This window comes from Onychomys torridus, chromosome 14, assembly GCF_903995425.1.
Source record: "Onychomys torridus chromosome 14, mOncTor1.1, whole genome shotgun sequence".
In the NCBI taxonomy this organism is placed as follows: Eukaryota; Metazoa; Chordata; class Mammalia; order Rodentia; family Cricetidae; genus Onychomys; species Onychomys torridus.
Window position 1 is genome coordinate 77823169 of NC_050456.1, and position 24143 is coordinate 77847311.

General features: G+C 45.9%; 1 protein-coding gene across 9 annotated transcripts in view; it reads left to right on the top strand.

Annotated features, from left to right (window-relative positions):
• The window catches only part of Ppp2r5c (protein phosphatase 2 regulatory subunit B'gamma), a 144574-nt gene extending 131173 nt beyond the window's left edge, over positions 1–13401 (top strand). For 3 of the 9 annotated variants that reach the window (XM_036206243.1, XM_036206244.1, XM_036206249.1), the window contains 3 exons: positions 475–547; positions 4524–4640; positions 10740–13401. In XM_036206243.1, the coding sequence (XP_036062136.1) occupies positions 475–547; positions 4524–4640; positions 10740–10871 (322 nt within the window). In that variant the 3' untranslated portion in view covers positions 10872–13401. Of the gene's footprint in view, positions 1–474; positions 548–4523; positions 4646–5473; positions 5905–8341; positions 10085–10737 lie in introns of those variants that run through there. The other 6 variants (XM_036206245.1, XM_036206250.1, XM_036206247.1 and 3 more) reach the window with 4 other exon arrangements.
• Positions 13402–24143: the final 10742 nt, after the last annotated feature.

Genomic DNA, 24143 nt, shown 5'->3' on the forward strand with positions numbered 1-24143 from the left:
TCCAAAAGTTGCCTGTGGTAGTACATTTTGAGGATTTTAAAAAACAGTGGCCTAAATTCGGTGCCTGTAATGATGGAATCAGAAGTAGTCCTGGTCTCCTTGGAATACTGTCACCTCCAGGGTGCTGGCTCTGGCTTCCTTGGCTCCTCTGCAGACTCACCCGCCAGTGGGTATGGAAGCAGGCAGCCAGCCAGCCTAGGAACATTGGACCTACTTGCGGGAAATGGGAAGTATTTTAAACTCTTGTTAAATATTTAGCTTTTTTACTTTTTAAAGTCTTTAGTCTAACTCTTGGCCAGTTTTTAGGTTTTTTTTTTTTCACATTGCATGTGTTGAGAGCCACAGTTTAAGACATGGAATAAGACATGAAAGTACCTTGAAAACAAGGTTGTGCTGCTGACATCTCCAGGCTGTTGCCCCTGTCCTGCCTGAACGAGAGTCTTCTCTAATAAATGCTGTTTTACTGTTTTCCAGAGAGAAGCTGAAGATGAAAGAGAGAGAAGAAGCATGGGTTAAAATAGAAAATCTAGCCAAAGCGAATCCCCAGGTACTAAAGCAGAGAGTGACGCGGGAGTGTTGAGGCATTGCGTGAATGTTGGATGAAATAGGATCTGGCTCCACCCCAGGAAGGGGCCGTCGTCACTAACACTGTATGTGCAAATGTCCACAATAAACACTTTCCAACTTTGTAACCTTCCTCTTGTAGAAGTACTTATTTGCCACACATCATTTTTACCACAAAATTGACTTTTTCCTCTTCTTTTTAAAAGCTATGATGTGGTAAAAAGAAAGCCAGGATGTAACCTCTTAAGACTGTAATGTTCTTTCTTGCTCAAATGTCATAAATGCTGTCACTTGAACCATATTTCTCCTTTTATTTTCATATTTGAAACAGATGAAGTATGAAGTAGATGAAGTATGCTGATAAACTAACTGACTTCTGCCCTGCTCACGCTAACCTTTCCTCTACCCTAGCTGATGCCCGTCTGCTCTCTCGAGGTGAAGTGAGACACAAGTGGTCATATCTGCCAGAGCTGTTGGCAGCTTAGCAGCCTCCATCCAGTGTTAGCTCTAGGCTGCAGACCTGGGACCTCTTTGGTGGTGTGTCCGCTGGACTGAATGATGCGTGTTACTGGGGTGTTTCTCCTTGCTCTGTGTGTGTCTGATTCTATCAGCCACTTGATAAAACATCTGACCTTTTCCACACTAAGATCTCTCAGGCTTCTCTTGGCTTTCCAGGGAAGAAAATGTTTTACTTAACCGTGTATTTCTTTTTGGTGAGAAGTGTGTATAAATTATTATATAAGTTGGATGTGGGTTTTTTAATCTTTGTCATTTAATAAAAACGATACATGAAGATAACGGTGTGTAGTTTCCTATAAAGCAGCATACTGGCCTGCATCCCTTTGATGAAAAGATACTTAATGACAGTCTGTTACAGATCTATGGTTCCACCTAGAACAAATAGCCTGAATTTCCCATCAGCACTTTCTTCTAAGGCCTGTGGTTTCATTATAGAGATGTGCATGTATGGATCGAGTCTATGTTGAAAATGAGGTTGAAGTACTAGTAGTTGTTTCAAACATGGGGAAAGCATACATGGGCAGACTTAGGTGGCTCAGCCTTGCTGACATCGCACTGGGGGCCTTGCTTTGTTTGGAAGGCTTTATTTAGCTAGGAGTGAAGAGCCTTGGAAAGTGTGCTTTGTCTAGAATATGGAAATGATAATGTTGGAAAGCTGCACAGAACTTGTGCTTACACACTAAGAGCTGGTTGTTGTATCAGCCCGGGGCCTGGAGTCACCATTGCCTAGCAGCCAAGGTTCCTGGTTTATTCCTTTTGATTGCTCTTTAAACTGTGGTGATATCATACTTGTGGTGGCTTTGGCATTGGAGCTTTGGTGACCTCCCTTCCCACTGTCCTCACCCCCATCTCTGTGTGGAAACATCTATCTGTGACAGTCATCAAGAGTCTTGTTCATATGCCCCAGCCCCATGACACGGTGTCTCTAAAGTGGAAAATACTTCATGTACTAAGACTTCAGAGCCGAAAGTATGGCCTTAGAACTCATCCTCTTGAGAAAAAACTTAGCACTAACTAATTTCTGGTTAGTACTTGTCATTACAGGACTCAAGTTGGTAGTGGATATATGGGGTTTTAAGCCATTTTCATATCAGCTTTGGTGAGAGGGAACATCAGCTTCACTATCCAAAGGAAGGTTACCAGTAATTCAGTGTGTGTTCAGTAGCATCTGGGGAGACATCTTCCCCAAGCAAACCCTCATTTTTATAGGCCAAGCAAGTGTCTCATCTGCTCATAGATGTGAAGTGCCCAGACAGGCTGGTGGAGGAGGGATCCAGAAGCTGTGGCTTAAAAGACATGTTCTAGCCCCTGTGGCTACTTCCCTGGGTTTTCCATGCCATCTTCTTTGTGTGGAATTCTAAAACACTGGTCATTTCCAACACCAGTGTGTTTCTCCCAACCCACCATATATACTTTAGGGCATCTTATTACTCACCCCCCTCCCCTTCCTGGGATGTTGTGTGAATGCAGCTGGGCTGTGGCAGGGGATCGTGCCCCAGGTCCTCTACCTTCTGTGGAGGCCTGTGCATCCTTGTCCTCTGAGCTGCTGCCTCTTAAAGGCCTATGCTCTTTGCAGGAAGCCTGCCTGTGCCTACTGGGAGTGAGCTTCGTCTGCTATGAACTAGCACAAGCCATGAGCACAGGATCCTTTCCACTCCTTGTGCAACTTGTGTGGAAAATACCGGGTTTGTCCTGGAGTGTCCAGACGATGAAGCCTCTGCTTTAGATCAGCCCCCAGGGCTATCTCACAGTAGACTTCCATGACTTCCTCTCCCTCCCCACCTGACTTTGAGCACCTAGAGGGCAAGGTGCCATGTATCCTGAATCAAATTTTGTAAGTTTCCAGTGTAAAAACGTCAGAGCCAAACACAGCCTGGCATCTAGAAGCATGGGTGCACAAGGGGGCCAGTGCAGCCACCATAGCACACAACTGAGGACTGCTCTAGACTGCAGAAGGTGCAGCTCATGTCTACAGGGAGGTTCAGAAAGAAATGGCACTGGGATGGGATGTGGTCTGTCCCAGGGGGAACCCTCACCCTAGAGTTGTCACACAGTCTGCATCTGAGGCAGGAGCCCAAGACCCAGGCAAGTCAGAAAATACCAGAGAAGCTCGGGGCTGGCCCTGAGGGAGCTGTGGTAATACTGGAGAAAGGACAAAAGCCGGCTGCCTTTATCCCGCCAAATGCATGCAAGGAGCACAGTGGCCCAGGTGGACCTGCAGTTTAGGGAGCGCTTCTGTTCTGGCAGGATGTTGTGCTGGAAGAGCTAGGCCCGGAGGGACCGACTCTTGGGGGACCGTGTGGAAAGGAGGCTGCTGAGCAGAGCGGGTAGCACCAAGGGCAGGAGAGCCTGGGGTTGTAGGAAGAAGCCGAGTGCCAGGAGTGGTTACAGCAAGTACACGGCCTGGAGGGGTAGTGCCCAGGAGGCGGCTTGGTAGAGAAAGAGCAGGAGCCAGACTGGCCTGAGCAGAGCTGCCAGCCAAAGGAGCGGCAGAAACCAGGTGTGTGGGTGGCCATAAGCCTGGGCACAGGGCCCAGTGTCCCCTTAGGCTTGAGGCTTCTTGACAGCACATATATTGCAAGGGAAGGACTGAGCATAACCCCCAACCTGCAGTAGACACTGACTCTGTCCCCGCCACCCTGGCCTGACCACAGGGAGAGCGAGTGCCAACAACTAGCAAGCCGGGACTTCAACCCTCTGCTCCCAGAGTCTGAAGTCACTGGGGCCAGGGTAGAAGCAGGTGGGGCAGGGCTATCTGCCACTACAGCCTGCCTGATGCACCTAGAGCACAAGGGAGTGGAGAGGTGGGGAAGCTGAGCACGGCCCCAAGGCTTAGTGGGCCTGACCCCAGGGGCACAGGGTGCCGGGTTAGAGGGACCAGCCATAATCCAGGCTGTGGTAGTTTTGGTGGCAAGCAGGATATCAGAATGTGTTCAAAGATTTAAGATCTTAAGAAAATACTGAGGACGTGGAATGAAGGAAGATTGAGGGGGGCAGCTGCCCCAGGGTGGGTGTGAAGAAGTGAAGGGAAGAGAGCTGGGGAAAGAAGGAGCTCGACAAGCTACGTACGGAGAACAGGGTGAGAAGTGACCATTTGCATGGGCAGCCCCCTTTCAGTGTGTTAGCTCCAGAGATGCAGGGGGGCTGCAGGCTGACTGGCTGGAGATGAACTGAGGGAAGATGTAGAGGGGATCTTGGGGTCAGCAGAGGGTCACTCCCATAGCCTAGCCTGCAGAAAGGTGAGCTCCTTTCCAGTATCCAGCAGGCAGCAGCCCACAGGCTTCATCCGTGGGCACGTAGGCAAGTTTGTCTCCCACCATGTGGCTTCTTGTGGCAGAGGGCTACAGGGAAGGGCAGTGGGCCAGCGTCCCCTGCGGTCTGAGGGCCCTAAGTGCAGACCCAGCACCCAACAGAGAGTGACTCCATACTTTGCATTGCAGTATGCAGTGTATAGTCAAGCCAGCGTCATGAGCATCCCGGTGGCAATGGAGACAGACGGGCCTCAGTTTGAAGATGTGCAGATGCTGAGAAAGACAGTGAGCGACGAGACCCGCCAGGTAAAAGCGCACCGAGCTCAGCAGGGCAGCACCCACTACAGACGTGCTTGGCGGGCCCACCACGCTCCACTGAGCTAATGCTGTAAGGGGAAATGCAGTCACTCGTTCAGAAACGTCTGGAGATCTGAGTGATCCAATCGCTAGAAAAGTTTTTAACAACTAAGTGTATGCCTGCAATGTGTTGTTTCATTTACCTTAGCAACAGAAACCCAACTCCTAACTATGTGTTCTCTGTTAGCTTGAGCAAAATCAGAAGCTTTGCAGTAGCATCTTGGCATTCACTTCCCCTGTGCAGCCCTGCGCCTTCTGCTCTGGCCCAGAGCACTCACTGCCTTTAGTTCCTCATAGCAGGTGTTACACCCCTCACCTCCCAGGACACCAAGATGGGGAAGCTTAGCAGCCTCTTCCGGGACCCGGAGCTCCTGGGGCAGGCCAGGGCTCTGCCAACAGCACTTCCGGTACCTCCACAGCTCCACGTAACTGTTTAGAACAGTTCTGATTCAGTTCTTTTTGCCAAGTTGAGAACACACACAGAAAGGTTTCCAAGAGGGTGACCCACTGAGCTCCTCTGAGGGTCCTAAAAGCCTCATTCCTCTGGGCATGCTCCCTGTTCTGGGCAGGTGTAAATAATGCCCAAATTGGACCTTAAGGTATTAGTAATTCTGCCTTGTCAGTTTTAGCCCCCTTTGACCAATGACAGGATCCCTAGACGTTAGCACTCAAGTTCTAGAGTGTCAAAGGGAGCCCCTGGTTGCTGCGTACTGCTCGTGATGTCCATTGGAGCTCAGTTAAATAAACAGAAGGATTCGCTAATCTCTTTTGTTTGGTTCCAGTAAATCCTCACCCGATAAGATAGGATGAGGCATTACTAAGAGTGGGCAGTCTAGCCAGCTGAGCCTCCATCAGCCCCAGCCACACGTGTCTGCAGAACATCAGACATGGAACCTTCTGAACTGGGCTGTGGTCCCAGGGTAGCACACAGAAGCGCTTCAAGACCTGGCATGAAGAGAGGGTGCGGCAGCATCTCTTCATAATTACTGGTGATGGTGCCCTGAAAGGCTGTGGCTTGTGTGTGAATACCATAAGCAGAGATACAGGGGTGCATGTGGCCATTTCTTTTCACCGTTGCCACAGTGTTGCCTGATTTGGAGTCACAGGCTCCCTGTCACAGTGCTGAGCAAGGATGGCTCAGCTCTAGCACTTGTCATGGGAATCCATGTTCATCCTCAGCCCCTTGATTTAAATTAAAGTTTCTTTAAATGGATGAATGAATAGTTCTTTCTACTCAACAAAACATGAAAACACTGAAAATGCAGTGGAACAACGCAGTGACCACTTACTGAATGTCAGGAATTAGTTGAATTCTACACTTTCACATAATGGATATTCTTAGCAATGAATAGATCTTATCAAGAACTCAACTGGGCATAGTTACTCAGGCCAGAATCCTAGCACTGGAGAAGCCAAGGCCAGGGGGATTGTGAGTTCAAGGCCAGTCTGGGCCACATAGTGAGACTCATCTCTTGGAAAAGAGGAAGGAAAAGAGGGAGGAAGAGAAAAGAAAGAAACCCGTGTGTTTTCTGTGTTCTACTTGCGGGCTCTAGTTTTCCTCTGTGATTTCTTTGTACCTTTGAAAGGAATTAAGGTCACCTTTTTATTTCCACTTTGATTTTGCAGCCCCGAGTTTGCCAATGGCAATCCAGCTGAGTGCTTGTCTGAGATCCCCATATTCCTCAGAACATCATCCCAGGGAAGCCCGTCTGGGAATTGGTGACTCTTACTCAATTTTAAGATACTTGGGCCATATAAAGTTTAGAGGAAGTTGACTTGTGAGGCATTTCCTGCACACTTGAAGGTTCAAAGGAATGTCCCTTCTGGTACATCCTTCAGCTTTGGTCACGATTCACTATAACTTACACCCTATGCCATACAAGATCAGCAACTGGATTGAGAACACACCAAATTAATCACAAACTTCAAGCAAAAATGCCTTGAAAAGTGGGCTTTGGCATCATTAGTTCAGGGGCTACAAAGCCTCCAAGCTGTTATTCATCCTGGTGACAGGTCCCCTTTTGGTAAAACCAGCTGGGCATTCTCAGCAGGAAAGGCTCCCATGACACATTTGCTCTCTGTGTCTGTGGCTCTTGAAATTATGTCATCTAGCTGAGTCTTCTGTGTGGTTGACACATTCTTACAAAGTCGGTCCTCCACCTTATCTTTTGGGTTCTGTGGCCCGTGCTCCTGAGTCAGAAGATGCCGGGCACAGGGATGTTAGTTCTCCGCAAATTAATTTCCCCACTAGGATCCCAGCAGGGTCGTTACCTTAGGGAACTGACCAGCGGAGATCTAGCTGAGTGGGTAGATTGCTTGCCTAGTGTGCGCCAAAGCCTGGGTCGTTCCCAGCACAGCATAAACCCTGCATGGTGCTATACTCATGTAACCTCAACTCTTGGGAAGAGAAGACCGGAAAGTCAAAAGTTCAAAGTCATCCCTTGATATATAGCAGGTTCAGAAGTCAGCCAGCCCAGGCTCAAAAACCAACCAATTCTGAAACTCCTGTGGTGCAGAGACAGAGCAGGGGGGTGTCAAGCTTGAAGCTAGCTGGGCAACTTAGTAAAGAAGCCTGCCTTTGAAAAGGAATGAGAAGATAAAGCAAATTGCTGTGGAAATTGGGAGGACCTAGACTAGCAACCCTGAAAAAGACAACACTGCCCAGTGTCAAGATGTCTGTGGGTTAAACCCCCAAGCCAGGACAGAGTTAGACGAGTCTCCATGTCTAGATGAAGATTTTCTGAGGTACAGCCTCGTAGGTAATATTTGAAATGATAAACTTTTTAGTTGTTTTTGTTTATGTTTTTTGAGACAGGGTTTCTCTTGTGTTGCCCTGGCTGTCCTGGAACTCGCTCTGCAGACCAGGCTGACCTCGAACTCATAGAGATCCACCTGCCTCTGCCTCCCGAGTGCTGGGATTAAAGACTTGTGCCACCACCACCTGGCAAAATGATAATCTCTTCTTCATTTGAGAACAGTGGAATCATGCTCTTGAAATTCTTAGTCAGTTTTGACAGCAAATGAATGTGCCAAGTACCAGATGTGGTCAGTCTCGCATGCCTGTAGTCCCAGAGCTCTGGAGGCCGAGGCATGATCAGCACATTTAAGGCTAGTCCAGGCTACATGGGAATACCTTGGCTCAAAAACCAAACAAAACTATAGCCAAAAACTAAGGACTGGGGTTGGGGATTTAGCTCAGTGGTAGAGCACTTGCCTAGCAAGCACAAGGCCCTGGGTTCGATCCTCAGCTCAAAAAAAAAAAAAAAGAAAAGAAAAAAAAAAACTGAGGTCTGGGGCTCAATAATATGAACACTTTCTGTGGTCCTCAGTTTTATTTTCACTAATTTTCCAAAAAAGATGCCATGTATCTTTAAGTGGACTTGACTGTTGGGTCAGGACAGGGTGAGAAGTAAATAAGATGGTCCTGCCGAAGACTAGGAACAAGAGACCAATGCTAAGAAAGGCATTTGGTTGATGGAGGAGGTGGAGAGATTCAATATTGTATTCACTTGTCAGAACCACTGTTTGGATTTCCTTTGTAGAACTTGTGTAACTCTATATAGAACACCCCCTGAAAAAGTGTGTAAGTTTCATGTGAATAACATTAATATCAGAGACATTTAAAATGTTAACAATTTTCATTTTAACAGTTGGTCGGGAGAAAAGCAGTGTCAACCACGCAAGTCAGGAAGGTGTAGAGACGGAAGGCAGGCAGTGCAGGTACTCCTTGGAAAATGCATAAAATATACTTAAGGCTTTGTGTCTACCAGAGCGTGATGAGTCACCATGGCGTACATGAAGTATTTTCCCTTCTTTCTGTGACATCAAAGCTTGTGATGGGCAAGACAGAGCTAAGGGACGTTGATTAGTTCTACCCCCAATTGAGTTCTAAAGTTAGAACTCAACGCCTTTCCAAGATAAAGGGGGCGTGTACCATTGTGTGGCCAGCCCATGTTCTCTACAAACCTCTGACACTGGCCATTTTTGTACCTACCAGAGTGCCCAGGCTCCTGTGTCTCACACAGAGCTGTCTCATTCCAACACTTCCTGCTTCCTTGTCCACCCACCCCTGCCCGCATGCTGCCAGCACGTCCTCCCCCCAGATCTTACTCATCTAGACCACCATCTGCACAATGTCTCATTCTTCCCTGCCACCTGTTTCTCTCATTGTTCCTCTTGTGTTTTGTCAAATTCTTCTCTGCTTCATGCATCTGTCTGCATGCTAAGCAGAGAGGCCCCTTGTGTATGTCCAGAAGCTCCGGTCAGTTGAGTTTCCTCAGTTCACCTTCACTGGGTCCAGCTCCAACAGTTTGACTATGGTCTCTGTGTTAAGATGTTTCTTCTCTCTGACATGCCTGTGTCAGAGGTAACTACATATTTCATGTATGTTAAAATGTTGGTTTGCATCAGGATGGACATAAAATTCAGGGTAGAATTTTACCTCTGAATTTCTGATGGGTTAAAGATGAGGCACTCCTAATGTGCCAGCTGTGGTGGTGCACACCCAAAATCTCAGCACTTGAGAAGCTGAGGCAGGAGGGTCATGGGTTTGAAACCAGCCTGGGCTTTGTAGCAAAACTCAAAATCAATAAATGCACTCTTACAAGCATCTGGACTGGTGACGGCCTGAGTGGGGACTGGTGACGGCCTGTGTGGGGACTGGTGACGGCCTGAATGGGGACTGGTGACGGCCTGTGTGGGGACTGGTGACGGCCTGAATGGGGACTGGGGACTGGTTTCTAGGCAGGCAAATTGAAAAGCTTTCCTTCACCATGTTGAGTGGTAATGTCAAGTGATGGATCTAGAGATGATGGTGGTGTCAGACAAGACACTGGACCCCTTGCTGCTGCTGTTTTCCTAAGCAGACCTACAGAGAACCCTGCTGAGAAACACCACTTTTGGAGACACAGGCTTCCGGAAGTCTGTGGCTTGGCAGGTGCTTGAGTTTCTGAAACACCAGAGCATAAGAGCGTGTTTATCACCGTGTGGAAGTCAGACATCAGCACACGGAGCAGCCGTTCATGCATGCTCTTTCCGTTGTCACATAATTGGCTTTCAACAGTTGTTTACTTTTTCTTTTCTAGATCACATCATAAAGGTTTACTCTCTTTATGCTGCCTTTGTTTGGTTGGAAAGGAAAGCAGTTAGGGTTGAGCAATTTAGGTCCAAAAGCACTGCTGCCTGCCCAGTCTTCTCGCAGCACGCCGCCTTTGGACAGCCGAGTTGGTGTTTCGGTGTGTTCCAGAGTGCCGGGGCTAACATAGCAGCCTCCCTTAAAGCTGAGCGGATGCTCAGTGCAGACTCTCCTCTCTGGCCCCACTCTTTGCAGATAGTTAGCTAAATCCCTGGGCATGCTGGCTCGTGCTCGTAACCCCAGCACTTGGGAAGCTAAGGCAGAAGGATTGCTATGAGGTTAAGACCAGCCTGGACTTCATAATATACTCAAGGCCAACCTGTCTCAAAGCATGTACATGTGTGCACATGCACACACATAGTCTAAATCTTCCTGCTAAAGTGGGATTCCTAAACTTCAGGAAGAGTGGAAAAGAGAAGGAATTTTTTATTTCCTAGACTCGATAGTGGGAATGAAAATGACTTCTGGGTACAATTTTTCTTCTAGCTGCATGGCCCATTTGACACCTCTTCCTGTAAAAACCTAAAATTTTTTGTAGATATTTTAGCTCTCTTCACTGGTTTAAATCTAGTTTTGTTTCCCCTAAAGAGTTGTCTGCTTCCTGAAATACATGTGTAACAGACATGGTCGTGAAGCGACACTGGTGGTGTTTGTGAGAGAGCCTCCTCTCAGGAACTGGATGTCCTGTAAACAGTAACTCGGCAGAGACTCAAAGCCAACACTGCCCACTAGGCTTCACACTAGTCATCACGTAGTGTTTAGGATACTTGGGGTGAGTGAATAAGAAATGGGCCCATTCCTGTGGCCAGCTGAGGCTGTAGAACATCCGTGATCCTCTCACTTCTAACTCAGAAGTGAACTCCCTTCTCAGTCAGCCCAGTACGTAGCCAACTGCGTTGCATTTGTGATTCCAGGCACAGAAAGACCCGAAGAAGGACCGTCCCCTTGTGCGGCGCAAGTCCGAGCTGCCTCAGGACCCCCACACCGAGAAAGCCTTGGAAGCCCACTGCAGAGCCAGTGAGCTGCTCTCCCAGGACGGGCGCTAGCCTCTGGAGCAGCACGCCGAGCTGGGGCTGCCAGCTCTTCTGGATGCTCTAGAAAGACACACTGTCTGTGCCATACCAATCAGCTACACTCCAAGTCAAAGCTCCCTCCGACCCCGTTCTGTAGGCAATAATGCACGTCCGCCGCAGCTCGAGATTAGGAGTCCAAACAATGGTGGCTTCTCTGGCCCTGCTGGCCAAGCTAGGGGTTGATGACGGTGTCGTCACCACCCCAGCATAGCCCTGAGAAAGACTGTGTCCCAAAGTCAGAGCTGTAGGAAAGCACCCTGGTTGTCTTCTTGTTCTCCCAAGTGGACCCTGTGCTCCTCTGAAATAGGTAGTACTGTGGGGACACCATGAGTTTTCAAATCAAAGCAACGCTTAGAAGGTATCTCCTCTTTTTTAAGACTTTACAACCTTTGACATCATTTCCACGATTTGCTGTGCCAGCAGCTAGTGTTGGTTAGTTAAAGCTCACCGAAATGGCTCTTTGCTTTCACATTCTAGCTGCCTACTGAGAAACTGGCCAACATCCTCAGCGCTGGGACCTTCCAAGGTGTTTCTTTCCTTTGATTAATGGCATGCACACCATGTCATGCTTCCCTTAATGTCTACCGAAAGCCATATTTCATAGTCTGTGGTAGAGGCCAGGGTTCCACCAAAGCTCAGAGAAGAAATCTCTGAGAAGTGCTTTCTCAGTCCACCTTGACTAGAATCGCAATGTTGAAATTATGTGTTCATATTTTTATTTGCAGAATCAGTTTTTCATCTACTTACACATTATCCTTCAACAAGGCTCTTGAATTGATAAAAATTGTAGGATCTGAGAATTCCACATTTGTAGAACGTTACAATAAATTAAGCTACGTGGCCTGCTGCAGTCCATGGTGTTAGGGTGCCCTCAGTGAGCCTGCTGTTGGGAAAAGCACACGTTGCCGAGCTCATAAGGAGAAATGCAGTGTGTACGTTTCCACTCGTCCTCACGTGCTGCTGCAGGCTCCACAAACGTCTTGCATGGATTAAGCTTCTGTTTTAGGTGGAGCGGTATGAGGAGAAAACTCCTTAAACTTAGCGCTTTGTCTATTCTTTATTTCTCTCAGGGCGGCCAGTATTTTGATTTATTTATCCTGCTTGAAAGCTACTTGAGATGTGTACCGCTGTTCTGAACAGTGACTAGTTTCTTTTGTCTCCAGCATATATATATATATAACTTAGTGTTAAATGTCTTGATGCATAAGAGGTAAAGTGTGGCTTCTTTTAAAACCTGGTTTTTTTTCATTGTGGTCTCGGGTATCCGTGACAAAAAAAAAAAAAAAAAAAAAATGGTGAGATCAGATTGCTCTCATGCTGCCGCCACCGAGCCCACCTCTCCTCAGATCCCTGCTGATGCTCACTCCACACAGCAAGGAAGACAGGCATCTGCAGGGAGGGAGAGCCAGCGTGGTACGAAGCGGAAAGGTGACCCCAGCCGAAGGTGGACAGGCTAGTTGCTTGGGTGAGAAGAACACTTCCTGAGAAACTTGACAAGTATCTATCCACTTTACCATTATGAAATCTATAATTAAAAAAAAAAAAAGTTGAGATGCCTTCTCCTTTTGAGGGAAAAAGGGTGCTTTTATTGTATAAAGCAGTGTCTATGTGTTTTGATACCCCATTGTTCGAACACTCGTCTTTAGCTGGTAGAGTCTCAGATATCCCTGATGTGGGGTGTTCCGTTGTGGCGAGAGGTCCCGGGAGACTCTTTGGCCCTTTGTGGAGAGCAAGCTGTCAGTGTCTGGGTGATTGTGTGAAGCTCAGCACAGAAGAACGTCTGCTGGGCTAGGTTTTATTTCTGCTCTTTATTGAAGATGAACATTCACCAATAAGGAAGAAAAAAAAAAACAGTTTTGAGAGAGACTAATTTTCTTTGACAAGAGTATTACTCTATATTTTGGCCTATTAAAGTTTCCCTAGTTAGTACTCGGGTTCCCTCTGCTAATTGTTCAACTTATATATCATTATAGAGACACGGTCGATTTTGTACCAAACTGGTTTGAAAAAGTACCACGTCGAGAACAAACAGGCTCCTAGGCTCTCAGTTCGGCGCCTTCACCCTTCCCGAATGTATCTGTGGCCAGAGCTGTCACAGTTGCAAGTGTCTTTCTAGTGTGGCTTTGTGTGGCTTCTTTGAACATTGTACATACATTGTATCTTTGTTTTATGGTAATAAGTAATAAAAATGTAGACTTCGTATTTTGTACAAAATGTCCTATGTACAGAATTAAAAAAAAAAGTTCATAGAAACAGCAAAAATAGGTAAGTGGCACAGTTATTTTTCTTTAGAAAATATCTGTAACTTTATGCTTTAGTGAAATGTTAAGTACCAACATATTTTTTAACATTTTGTAATTCAAAACTTTTTGTTTTGACATTGTTTATGAAGAAAGACTTCATGCACTTGCCATTTACTACGCTCTTTTATCTGATTTTAAAGAACTCTTTAAAATGGTGTATTATATGGACTAAATAAAGAACATGTGAATTTTATCGCTCATCATGAAAGTAAATTTAGCCATGGCGCTGGGCAGTCTGGTTTTGACACACTCCTAACTGTCAGGGACATTGGGAAGCAGGTTCCTTTGACCCCCTATTGAGTGCCAGCTGTCAACTAGCTCCCAGTCTCCACTCTAAGAAGCTGATCCTGTGATGTTACCTCTTTGATTGAAAAAGCAGGTGCCAGGCATGGTGCCAGGCACACACCTTCAATCCCAGCACCCGGGAGACAGAGGCAGGCCTGGTCTACAGAACGAAGCCCAAGACTATAGAAAGAAAAGGAGAGAAAACACAGATGCAGCTTTTGACATACAATACTTGCTTTTTAAAGAGGAAATATGCCTAAGAATCCAGTGTTCAGAAACTGAATTGAGTTCTAACGGGATACCTGACTGAGTGTCTAGAGCGGGTAGACACACTGAGGGTGAGAGCTTAGGCCCTCACTGGCCCGTCACTGCTGAAACCTGTGAGAACAGCCCAGGGGCCTCACTCTGGCTGTGCTTGGTCTATGCAGGGAAGGGCACCTCGGGGTCAGTGACCCTTGCCCATCACATGGCCTCTGGGTCTCCATCCCTTCTGACAGGAGCTAAGCCGTGGAGGCCAAGCCCCAGGCAGAGGGAAGCCAGAGGAAGCCTTGGAGCCTCGTGAGGGCCTTTGGGCCTCAGACCTGCAGGCCGCAAGTGTTTGAGGAAAGTAGCAGCTCACTGGTTAGATGACATTAGGTCTCGGTAATGACCAAGATTACTGCTTCCTCGCACTTGGCGGTGACACAACTGGAGAAGGGCATCATGTTTGGTAAATACACACACACCACAGGAATTCTTGGCCAGAGGCATGCTCTGATTGACAGCTACCAGAGCCATGGTGCTTTGAGAGGCTCTCAGGCAAACTGGAAAAGCTCCTTGTCTTCTTCCTGAGAACTGGTATCACCAAGTCAGCAGTGGTGAACAAGAGTAGATCTTGTAGATACCTCTCACCCTTCAGCTAATCTCCATTCGTACCTCACCAGAGTGCTGACCACTCTTTTTATTCACAGCAGAGAGACCAAGACACTCTGAGGTTAAGTTAGTTGCCTGTGGGTCACAGCACTGAGTGGAGCCAGGGTTCATCCCATGCACCAGGACCCATGACAGGTAGGAAGGCCCCTTAGACAATGGAAACATCCAGGTAAAGAGTGTGAGCTCATTCTGTACACTTCAGGCAGAAGGTAGGGTGACCACGAATTCTCAATGGGGCCCTAGTTGGGTCGGGGAGGTGTGGGCATAGGAGAGTGTGGACTTGGCACCTGCCTGGCTGAACCAATAGAGCCTCAGACATCAGTCCATGCCTCACAGTGCTCAAGGGATATTGTTTCTATATAAATTTTAGCTAAGTCTCAAACATGCTATACCAAATTTCAGCCACTGAAAACCTCTCATTGGCTTTATGTTATTAACATAAAATTTCTGAAAATCCAACTTATAATTGTCGTTGCCACACATGACTTGGTGGGGGAGAACTGGGTTCCATTACCAGGAGTTTGAAATCCACCAGCAGTAAGTTAACGTTGGCTTTTTTTGTTGTGGGGAGGGGGGTGTTGTTTCTTGTTACGTTTGGGTTTGGCTTAATTAAGGGGACCATCTGAGTAAAGAGGTTGCCCACAGCAATGCAAGCTAGGTGTCCTTCCCCAACTCAGCTCCCCATCTCCTTCGCGTCGTTTTACAAACAAAAGCTTATCTGTTGTTTTGTTTTTGAGACAGGGTCTCGATCTGTGGCTCAAGTTGGTCTGAATTCACTACATAGTCCAGACTAGCTTCAAACTTGCCTCGATCCTCCTGCCTTAGCGTCCTGGGTCATCACACCCAGCTTCACAAAAGCACATGAATGCTGAAGAGCTCTGAAAGGAGGTAGGCTGAAAACTAGAATTTTCTAGGCATGGTGGCCCAAACCTCGAATCCCAGCACTTGGAAGGCTGAGGGAGGAGGATCAGAAGTTCAAAGTCTAACTGGGCTATGTGAGACTGTCTCACAATAGAAGGAACTTAGAATACATCTTTTTCTCTCCCTCTTTTTCTGGTCATATCTAGTTCAAGGTCAAATCAGCCTGCATTATGCTTGTGGGAAATTTACCAAATACACACTGGGCTGAGCTCAAGCTTTCCAGTGTGTATTTAGAAAGTGATGTATAACAAACCAGTTATTAGACCAAGGGGTCCTGACCCATCTTCTCAACTCCTGTTAATAAAACCAGGCGGGAACAGATGTTTCTGTAACAGTATGATGAAACAGAACAATGTAGGGGCACAGGGAACCCCAGGAGCCAGGTATAGGACAAGGGGAGCCTGGGAGCCCTAGACTCTGCACCCTCCACTGGAGACAGCTTTCCATAGGGCAGTGGTTCTCAACCTTCCTAAGGCTACAACCTTAATACAGCTCCTCATGCTGTGGTGACCCCAACCATAAAATTATTTTCATTGCTACTTCATAACTATAACTTTGCTACTGTTATGATTTGTAATATAAACATCTGTGTTTTCTGAACTTAGGCGACCCCTATGAAAGAGCCCTTTGATCCCCAAAGGGGCTGTGACCCACAGATTGAGAACTGCTGCCATAGATGCTGTGTGTAGTCATATTCCCAATTACTAAATTACTAAATCATCTTCTTTTTCTGTCTTAATCCATCTTAGGAAGATGTCCATCTTAAACTTAGGCTGTCCATCTTGTGTAGGAAGATATCCATCTTAAACTTAGGCTGTCCATCTTGTGTAGGAAGATGTCCATCTTAAACTTAGGCTGTCCATCCACGATGACTTTAGAGGCATCTTGAAGCCAGTAGAGTCAGTGCTGAGCCCCACTCAGTCTTTCTGATGGGATTACCTTCAGGGAGCCCTAACTTCCATCCTGGTTGGGAGATATGAACCAAGGAGTCCACTCAACAAAGAAGACAACCGGAATCCCATCAGAGCTGTCCCTGACATGGTTGGAATGAGCATATTTAAAAGCATGTAAGGTGACTCCAGTGAGCACTACCCAGGGAACAGCCCCAGCTCAGACTGTCCATCTTCTAAGCAGGAAATAAGACTGAGATCCAAGCCTTCTGAAACCAAAATGTTGACACGACACAGCCCACAGAATCAAGGCTGACTCTGAAGCCAAGGGAAGCTGCTGGTGCTGAGCTGGAGCAAGGAGTAGTGTGTACACTAAGTGTTGGCTAAGCAGGGATTCACTCTGTAGACCAGGCTGGCCTCAAACTCAGAGATCTGCCTGCTTCTGCCTTCCGAGTTCTGGGATTAAAAGTGTACACCACAACACACCAGGCAACAGTGTTAGTGAATCCAGGCCTTTTAATAATACTATCAAATTCCAGGAGATTCCTTGGTGAATGTATTTGCTTGGAAACTGCAAAGTTCCTTCTTTCATAATGGATGTGAGAAGACAGATAAAGGCCTGCTGTGCAAGCCCATCCCCAAGGCCCTGCTGCTGTAGGAGCAGACTGGCTGAGTGCAGAGAGCCTATGCTCACCAGCATCCTCATCTGCAGCCCAGGGTTTGGATCCTGCTAAAGCCCTTTATGCATTCAGAAGTCCCCATGCATTCCCAGGCATAAGACCTTACTAGAAAGACTTAGCAAGACGAGGCTGTTGGAAGTGCTCTGCACGAGGGGGTTTGGGACAGCAGCTGGAAGGACATACTGTGACAGACAGGCTGATGCTCACAGGCTTGACTCAGTTGCTCACATTTAGCCTTCAGCGCTGGCTTTGCCTGGCAGTAGTGAGTCAACTCATGGGAGGGTCTGTTCACCTGAAAGCTCACCTGTGTTCAGGGTTAGTCACATACACAATTTGGTCTTGGTATCCATCCCCTCCAGGAGTAGAGCTGATGCTAAATCTGCAAGACCCCCTGGACCATATTATGGTATATCCATCGTGATCCCAGTCCCCAAGAGAACAAAAAGCATTCTTATCAGGCAGGATAGTGGCTGCTACCTTTGAGAGCTGGAGTTGAAGCCAGTCCTACTCTGGGGGACAGTTGACCTCTTCCCCAGCAGATCCCCTCAAAAGAGGACTAGAGTACAGAGAGCTTTGTGAATCAGCCGGGACAGTGACAGACAAAGCAGTGCTAAGATCTCCTGGCCAACACGCACACACCCCAGATGCTCTTCCCACTGCATAGCCCCAACAAACAAGGAGGACCCAGAGCCTGTGGGAAGCTTCGCAGCTAATCTGAGGACACAGAGGCCTCTGGAGATGAGACTCAACAGCCCACTGAGGAGAAAGGCACAGCCAGACACAGGGAGGGCTGTCCTAGACCAGCAGGACAATTTAGTGCCTTTAAACTGCTTAGAGACAGAAGATGATATATCAAGTTTTATATGAAGTCTGTATAGCCCAGGCTGATGTTGAACTTCCTATGTAGCCAAGGATGACTAGACTTCCCAAATGCCTCCATCTTCCAAGTGCTAAAAATACATATATGAAAAATCATGTCTGGTTTTATATGCTAGGGATCAAACCTAGACAAGCACAATATCAACTGAGCTGTACCCTCAACCCAAGGCTCTTACTCTATATCAATAGTAACTACATATGGGGAGCCTAACATAGTGGCGTACAGCTGTAGTCCTAGGTGCTCAGGAGGTTGAAGCAAGAGAATCGCTTGAGCCCAAGAATTATGGACCAGTCCAGTTAAGAGAGCAAGACCTGATCTCATAACAAGGTAAAATAAAATACCTAGCTTTACTTTTTAACCTTCAAATCTGAATTGGGAAAACATTTACATGTGGTCTCGATGGTAAAGGTGCATAGATAATGGCAGAAACGCACAACTCCAGAGAACAAAAGCCTGAGTCATCTGGATTACCCAGCAGTGTGAGACCTTCCAAGTCTGGAGAGCAGGAATCTGAGGCGAAAGATCATCTTTGACTCCATTCCTTCACCCATTCATTCCTAATGGTTTTGTCCCAGACTAAGAGCTAGGAGCATGACAGTCTCTGTGGTTTTTACCTCTGCCTAGAGTCTGGCATGATTCCATTTTATCACAAGCTGCTCAAAATGAAATGATCACTCAGGGCCATGGGATGCAAACACATGACTCTAACCATGGAGCTTAACCATGAGTCAGTGTCACTCAGTACCAGGAAGACCTAATCACCCAGCTTCTAGCCCATCCTGTGTAAAAATATACCCAGGTAAAATGCTGAATCTTCCCTAAAGTTGACCTGGGGCCATGATCAGCTCTCTAATGCCCATAAATAGGTCCCCACTGCCAGTCTGCAAGCCAGTCCTGGGCACAAGAGAGCGTCATCCTTCAGTATCAAGAAAAGAGCAGGGGCATTATCTAGTCTTCAGATTATTGATCTAGTATATACCCTGTCTGACCAGCCTTTCCTCCACTCTTGACATTTAATTCTATCTTTGGAGAGTGACAGGCATGAGCCATGGGTTGTTGTTTTTCACAGTTCTCTACTTGATAATAAGTGGCATTACTGTGTTCTCGTGAAAATTTTTAGTATTACAATATAGATGTGCCTCATGACCTAGGAAACCCAAAATTCCGTGAACCCCTTGTCTACTTTGAACCCCTTGGTTTACAGAAAATGGAATAAACTCGTGTGTGGCTTCTCCTGAGGATCCATGAGCAAACCCTGTTCCAGAAAGGACACTCAGAACATAAAAGATTCTATGCAAGTCTACTCAGTGAACCAGTGTGAATGTAGCAACAAGTTTCTCTGGTCCTGCCCAGCCCTGCAGTCCTGCAGCTACTTATAAAATAATCACTCAGAGGCTTATATTAATTACAAACTGTATGGCCTATGGCTTTAGCTTCTTGCTAGATAACTCTTTCATCTTAAATTAACCCATTTCTATAAATCTATATGTTGTCACGTGGCCATGGCGTTACTGTCTGCTGACACTTTGTTTCTCCTTCAGTATCAGGCTGGCGTTTCATCCAGCTCCGTCCTTCTCTCTCTCTCTGCTTAGATTTCCCACCTGACTGAAAGCTTTCTTGCCATAGGCCAAAACAGTTTTAATTATTATCCAATGGGAGCCACACATATTCACAGGATACAGAAAGACATTCCACAGCACAGTGACATGAGGATTTGTGAAAGTAGCATCCCTGAATTCCAATGGACAGCTTGTAAATAGCTGCACTCAAAAGTCTCCTCTTCCCTGGCAGTTCCCTCATGCCTGGGAGAAGGGCCTCATGAGTCCTGGGACTTCTGAGCCTAATAATTTTCCTCTTAGGAGCTTCCCTCCAGGAGAAAATGTTTCCATTTCAGAAAAAAAACATCTCCACAGCTCAGAAAAGGGAAATCACCTTAACTAGTGGACACTGGAAACCGTCTTATATTAAATATAAGATCTAGCAAGGCTGCTTGTTGATGGATCCCTTATGTGGACAACCACTTGCATTCCCTTTAGGCTGTGAGGTACTGGTTAGTTGGTTAGTTGGTTGGGTGGTTGATTGGTTGGTTGGTTTTTTGGTTTGTTTTTTTTTTTTAATATGAGGGAGGTATTTGTGTGTATGCACCCATGTACATGCAGAGGCCAGAGCAATACCCCCACCCTGTTTCTCATGTCTTTATCCTTTGACTGACAGTTACACCATAAAGTCTAGTACTTGACAGCAATTACACTTTACGCTTTTCTGGATGTCCAGCTTGCACAAGATAGCTCAGCCTCCATAATCACAAGTCAATTCCCACAATAAATCTCCAATTAAGTATTATATATAGACTAGGTGTGTTGGTGCACACCTGTAGTCCCAGCACACAAAGGCTGAGGCAGGAAGATAATGAGTTCAAGGCCAGCCTGGACTTCATAGCAAGACCTGTCTCCAACAAATCATATATTTGGTCTCTTGATCTGTCTGTCTAAAAAGCCTTAGCTAAAAAACCTCAGGAAGATGGAAAGCTTTTTTTTTTACTGTTTGGGGGGAGTATTGCAAATGTAGCAGGAAACTAGAAAGATCCCTTGAATTGGTTATAGTGTCAGTATGAATTCAGAATATATGTATACATACATACAGATTTAAATATTGTCTTAGAGTTTTTATTGCTGTGAAGAGACACCACAACCATGGCAACTCATATAAAAGAAAACATTTCATTGGAGTGGCTTACATTTTTTTTCCTTTTTCTTTTTTTTTTTTTAAAGGTAATATTTTTTATTTTTGTTAGGTAATATTTCCTTCTTGGATCTCTGAGGGAGTTGAAGATTAGATAGTTACAGTTAAAGTTTAGATAGTTATAGTTTTCCTTGTTAAGAATTTTAGAAAACTGGGGTTGGGGATTTAGCTCAGTGGTAGAGCACTTGCCTAGCAAGCACAAGGCCCTGGGTTCGATCCTCAGCTCTGGCAAAAAAAAAAAAAATTTAGAAAAGAAACTCATGGGGCTAGAGAGATGGCTCAGAGGTTAAGAGCACTGAATGCTCTTCCAGAGGTCCCGAGTTCAATTCCCAGCACCCACATGGTGGCTCACAACCATCTGTAATGAGATCTGGCGCCCTCTTCTGTATTCATAATAAATAAATAAATCTTTTTAAAAAAAAGAAACTCACTAAAGAGTAAGTGTATAAATTTGAAAGATGTTATAAGATAGTACTGTTAGTAATATAAGTTAGGATAGAAAGTGAATCAGGTACATTTTGGACTTACCAAAATAGGATAGATAATGGAATTATTTTCTCTGAATTTGTCAAATGCAAATGGACTAGTCATTGTTTAGGTATTTATTACTTGTATATATGATATATAATTATTGTACTTTTGTATATAGTTTTTCTTATGTTAGTTTTTTTTTCCTTTTTTTCTTTTTATTAAAATAGAAAGGGGGGGTTGGGGATTTAGTTCAGTGGTAGAGCATTTGCTTAGCAAGTGCAAGGCCCTGGGTTCGGTCCTCAGCTCTGAAAAAAACAAAAACAAAAAACAAAAAACAAAAAAACAAAAAATAGAAAGGGGAAAAAAAAAAAAGAACCAAAACCTACTATTTGGTTCCATGGTTAACCATACAGGAATCCTCTTGGGATTAGGGTGAGCAAATTTGTGTACCATATCCCAGGAAGCAATTCTTGTTATGTAAATAAGAGCATTTCTGTGGCATCAGGTTGAAGGTAATTTGATTAGCTGTACAAATCTACCATTCTGTGGCTGTGGTCGGGTAAAGGGGAAACCCATGTTTTCTTCCTAGGGAATGCTTTTTGGAGTTTGGTAGAAACTAGGACCTGTATATACCTCATCTGTGCTATCACTCTCCTGCTGTGGGAGAATCTTTTCGTACACTGTGAGATGAGTATGCCAAGACACCTTCTGACTTGTTTAATAAAGAGCTGAATGGAAGAAAAAAAAAAGAAAAAAAGACCAGGCTGGCCTCGAACTCACAGAGATCCACCTGGCTCTGCCTCATGAGTGCTGGAATTAAAGGCGTGTGCCACTGCCACCTGGCCAGCTTACATTTTCAGAGGTTTAGTCCATTATCATCATTGTGTGACATGATGGCGTGCAGGCAGACATGGTACTGAGATGGAGCTGAGAGTCCTCCATTCTAACTTTCAGGCAACAGGAAATGGTCTGTCTCACTGGGAGTAGCTTGAGCATAGGAGACATCCAAGCCCGCCCCCACAGTGACACAGTTCCTCAAAAAGTGCCACACCTACTCTAACAAAGCCACACCTCTCCAACAAAGTGCCACATCCTTTGGGTGCCATTTTCTTTCAAACCACCAAAGATACTGAAATAATTATGCAGCCTATGGATGCAGAAGCAGTGATACTCAGTGACAGCATGCTAAGTACCAAGTCCTTGTCTTCTGGAAGTACATATGTGCTCCATTAAGGGAACATGGCTTCTTGAAGAAGTGGTAAAGTCCACAGGTTGAATCTAGATCATCTTTTTGTAACAGAAAATAAGGAAGTGATCAACAAACAATGATAGGAATTTGTTAAAAGACGTATTTGCTGAGCGTGGTGGCACACATCTTTAGTGCCAGAACTTGGGAAATGGGGGGCTGGCAGATCTCTGTGAGTTTGAGGCCTGCCAAGTCTACATTGGTGAGTTCCAGGACAGCCAGGACTACATAGACCCTATCTTAAAATAAAATAAAATAAAATTCCTGAGTCAAATATTAATAAATAAATGAAAAACCTACATGGAAAATGTGATGGTTAGTCTTGTCAACCTGGCCATTTACCTGAGGATCAGAGGAAAAAGCCAGCCACTATATTAACATAGAAGTCAGGCAATGGTAGCACACGCCTTTAATCCTATCACTTGGGAGGCAGGGATCTGTCTGGATCTCTGTGAGTTCAAGAGCACACTGGAAACAGAGCCAGGCGTGGTGATACATGCCTTTAATCCCAGCACTAACCATACAGGCCTGGAGGTTTGTACAGACAAACAGGAAGTGACAGAACTGGGCAGGAAGAGGAAGTGATGTAGCTGGGCTGAGAGAGCAAATGAGAGAACAGAACAGAAAGGCATACAGGTGTGGGTAGACAGGAAGTAGCTCGCTTTGGAAGCTGTGGAGTTGGTGAGGTGAGGTTAGCTTTTCCTATTCCTCTGGTGTCTCTCAGGCTTTAACCCCAATTTCTGGCTCCAAGTATTTTATTTAATAATACTGTTCAGCAATTCATCTACACACTGCCATCTGTAACTCCAGTTGTGACACCCTCTGCTGGCCTCCACAGGCACCAGGCAAACACACACACACACACACACACACACACACACACACACACACACGACAAACACCTACACATATAAAAATGAAAATGTTCAAATTAGCCAGGCAGTGCCAGGTGGTGGTGGTGCATGCCTTTAATCCCAGCACTTGGGAGGCAGAGCCAAGATGATCTCTATGAGTTTGAGGCCAGCCTGGTCTACAGAACGAGATCCAGGACAGGCACCAAAGTTACACAGAGAAACCCTGTCTCTGGGAAAAAAAAATTAGCCAGACGGTGGGGTGGTGGCCCACACCTTTAATCTCAGCACTTGGGAGGCAGAGGCAGGCAAATCTCTGAGTTTGAGTCCAACCTGGTCTGCAGAGTGAGTTCCAGGACAGCCAGGGATACAAAAAACAAAAAACAAAACAAATTTTAAAATTACTCACTCCATGGTATTTTGTTTGAATAGCACAGATGGACTGAGACAGACTGATTAAGGGAGGGATTGAGGAATTGTTTCAGATGAAGAGTGAACACTGTTCTCAGAGATCTGAGCACAAACATTAAAGAAATTGCCACACCTGGTGAAGTTGACCTCAGCTGTTATTAAGAGAGCTGGCTCCTCACTGAAGAGTCTTGAGAAGGTGCAGGTGCAGAGAGTGTCTAGGTTAGGATGTGGAGTCAGTGGATTTGTGGGCACTGTGGAATTATATTGGGAAAAAGACATCCTGTTCATACATCTGTAAAAATTATAAGCCTCCACACCCAGGTAGAGGACCCAAGATGTATGGCCTGTGAAGTTGTGGGTAACCTGGGGCAATACAGCATCACAGAGGTGAACAGCAAATGTTCCAAAACCAAGAGGATGAGGAACCAGAAGATGCTACCAGGCAAAATAGAAGTCACTTAGAAACCTGGGTGGTGTGGAGAAGTGTCTTGGCATCAAATTAGAGACGACTTGGTGTTTAGCAGAAAACACAGCCCATGTGGAGTTTGTGAATGTTACCAGAGAGTTAGGGTCAGAGCCTGGGCTCTGGCAGTCCTAAAAAGAGAGGCTCCCCCACCAATTCCCAGTGTGCCATTGGAGAGTCTAGCCTCAAG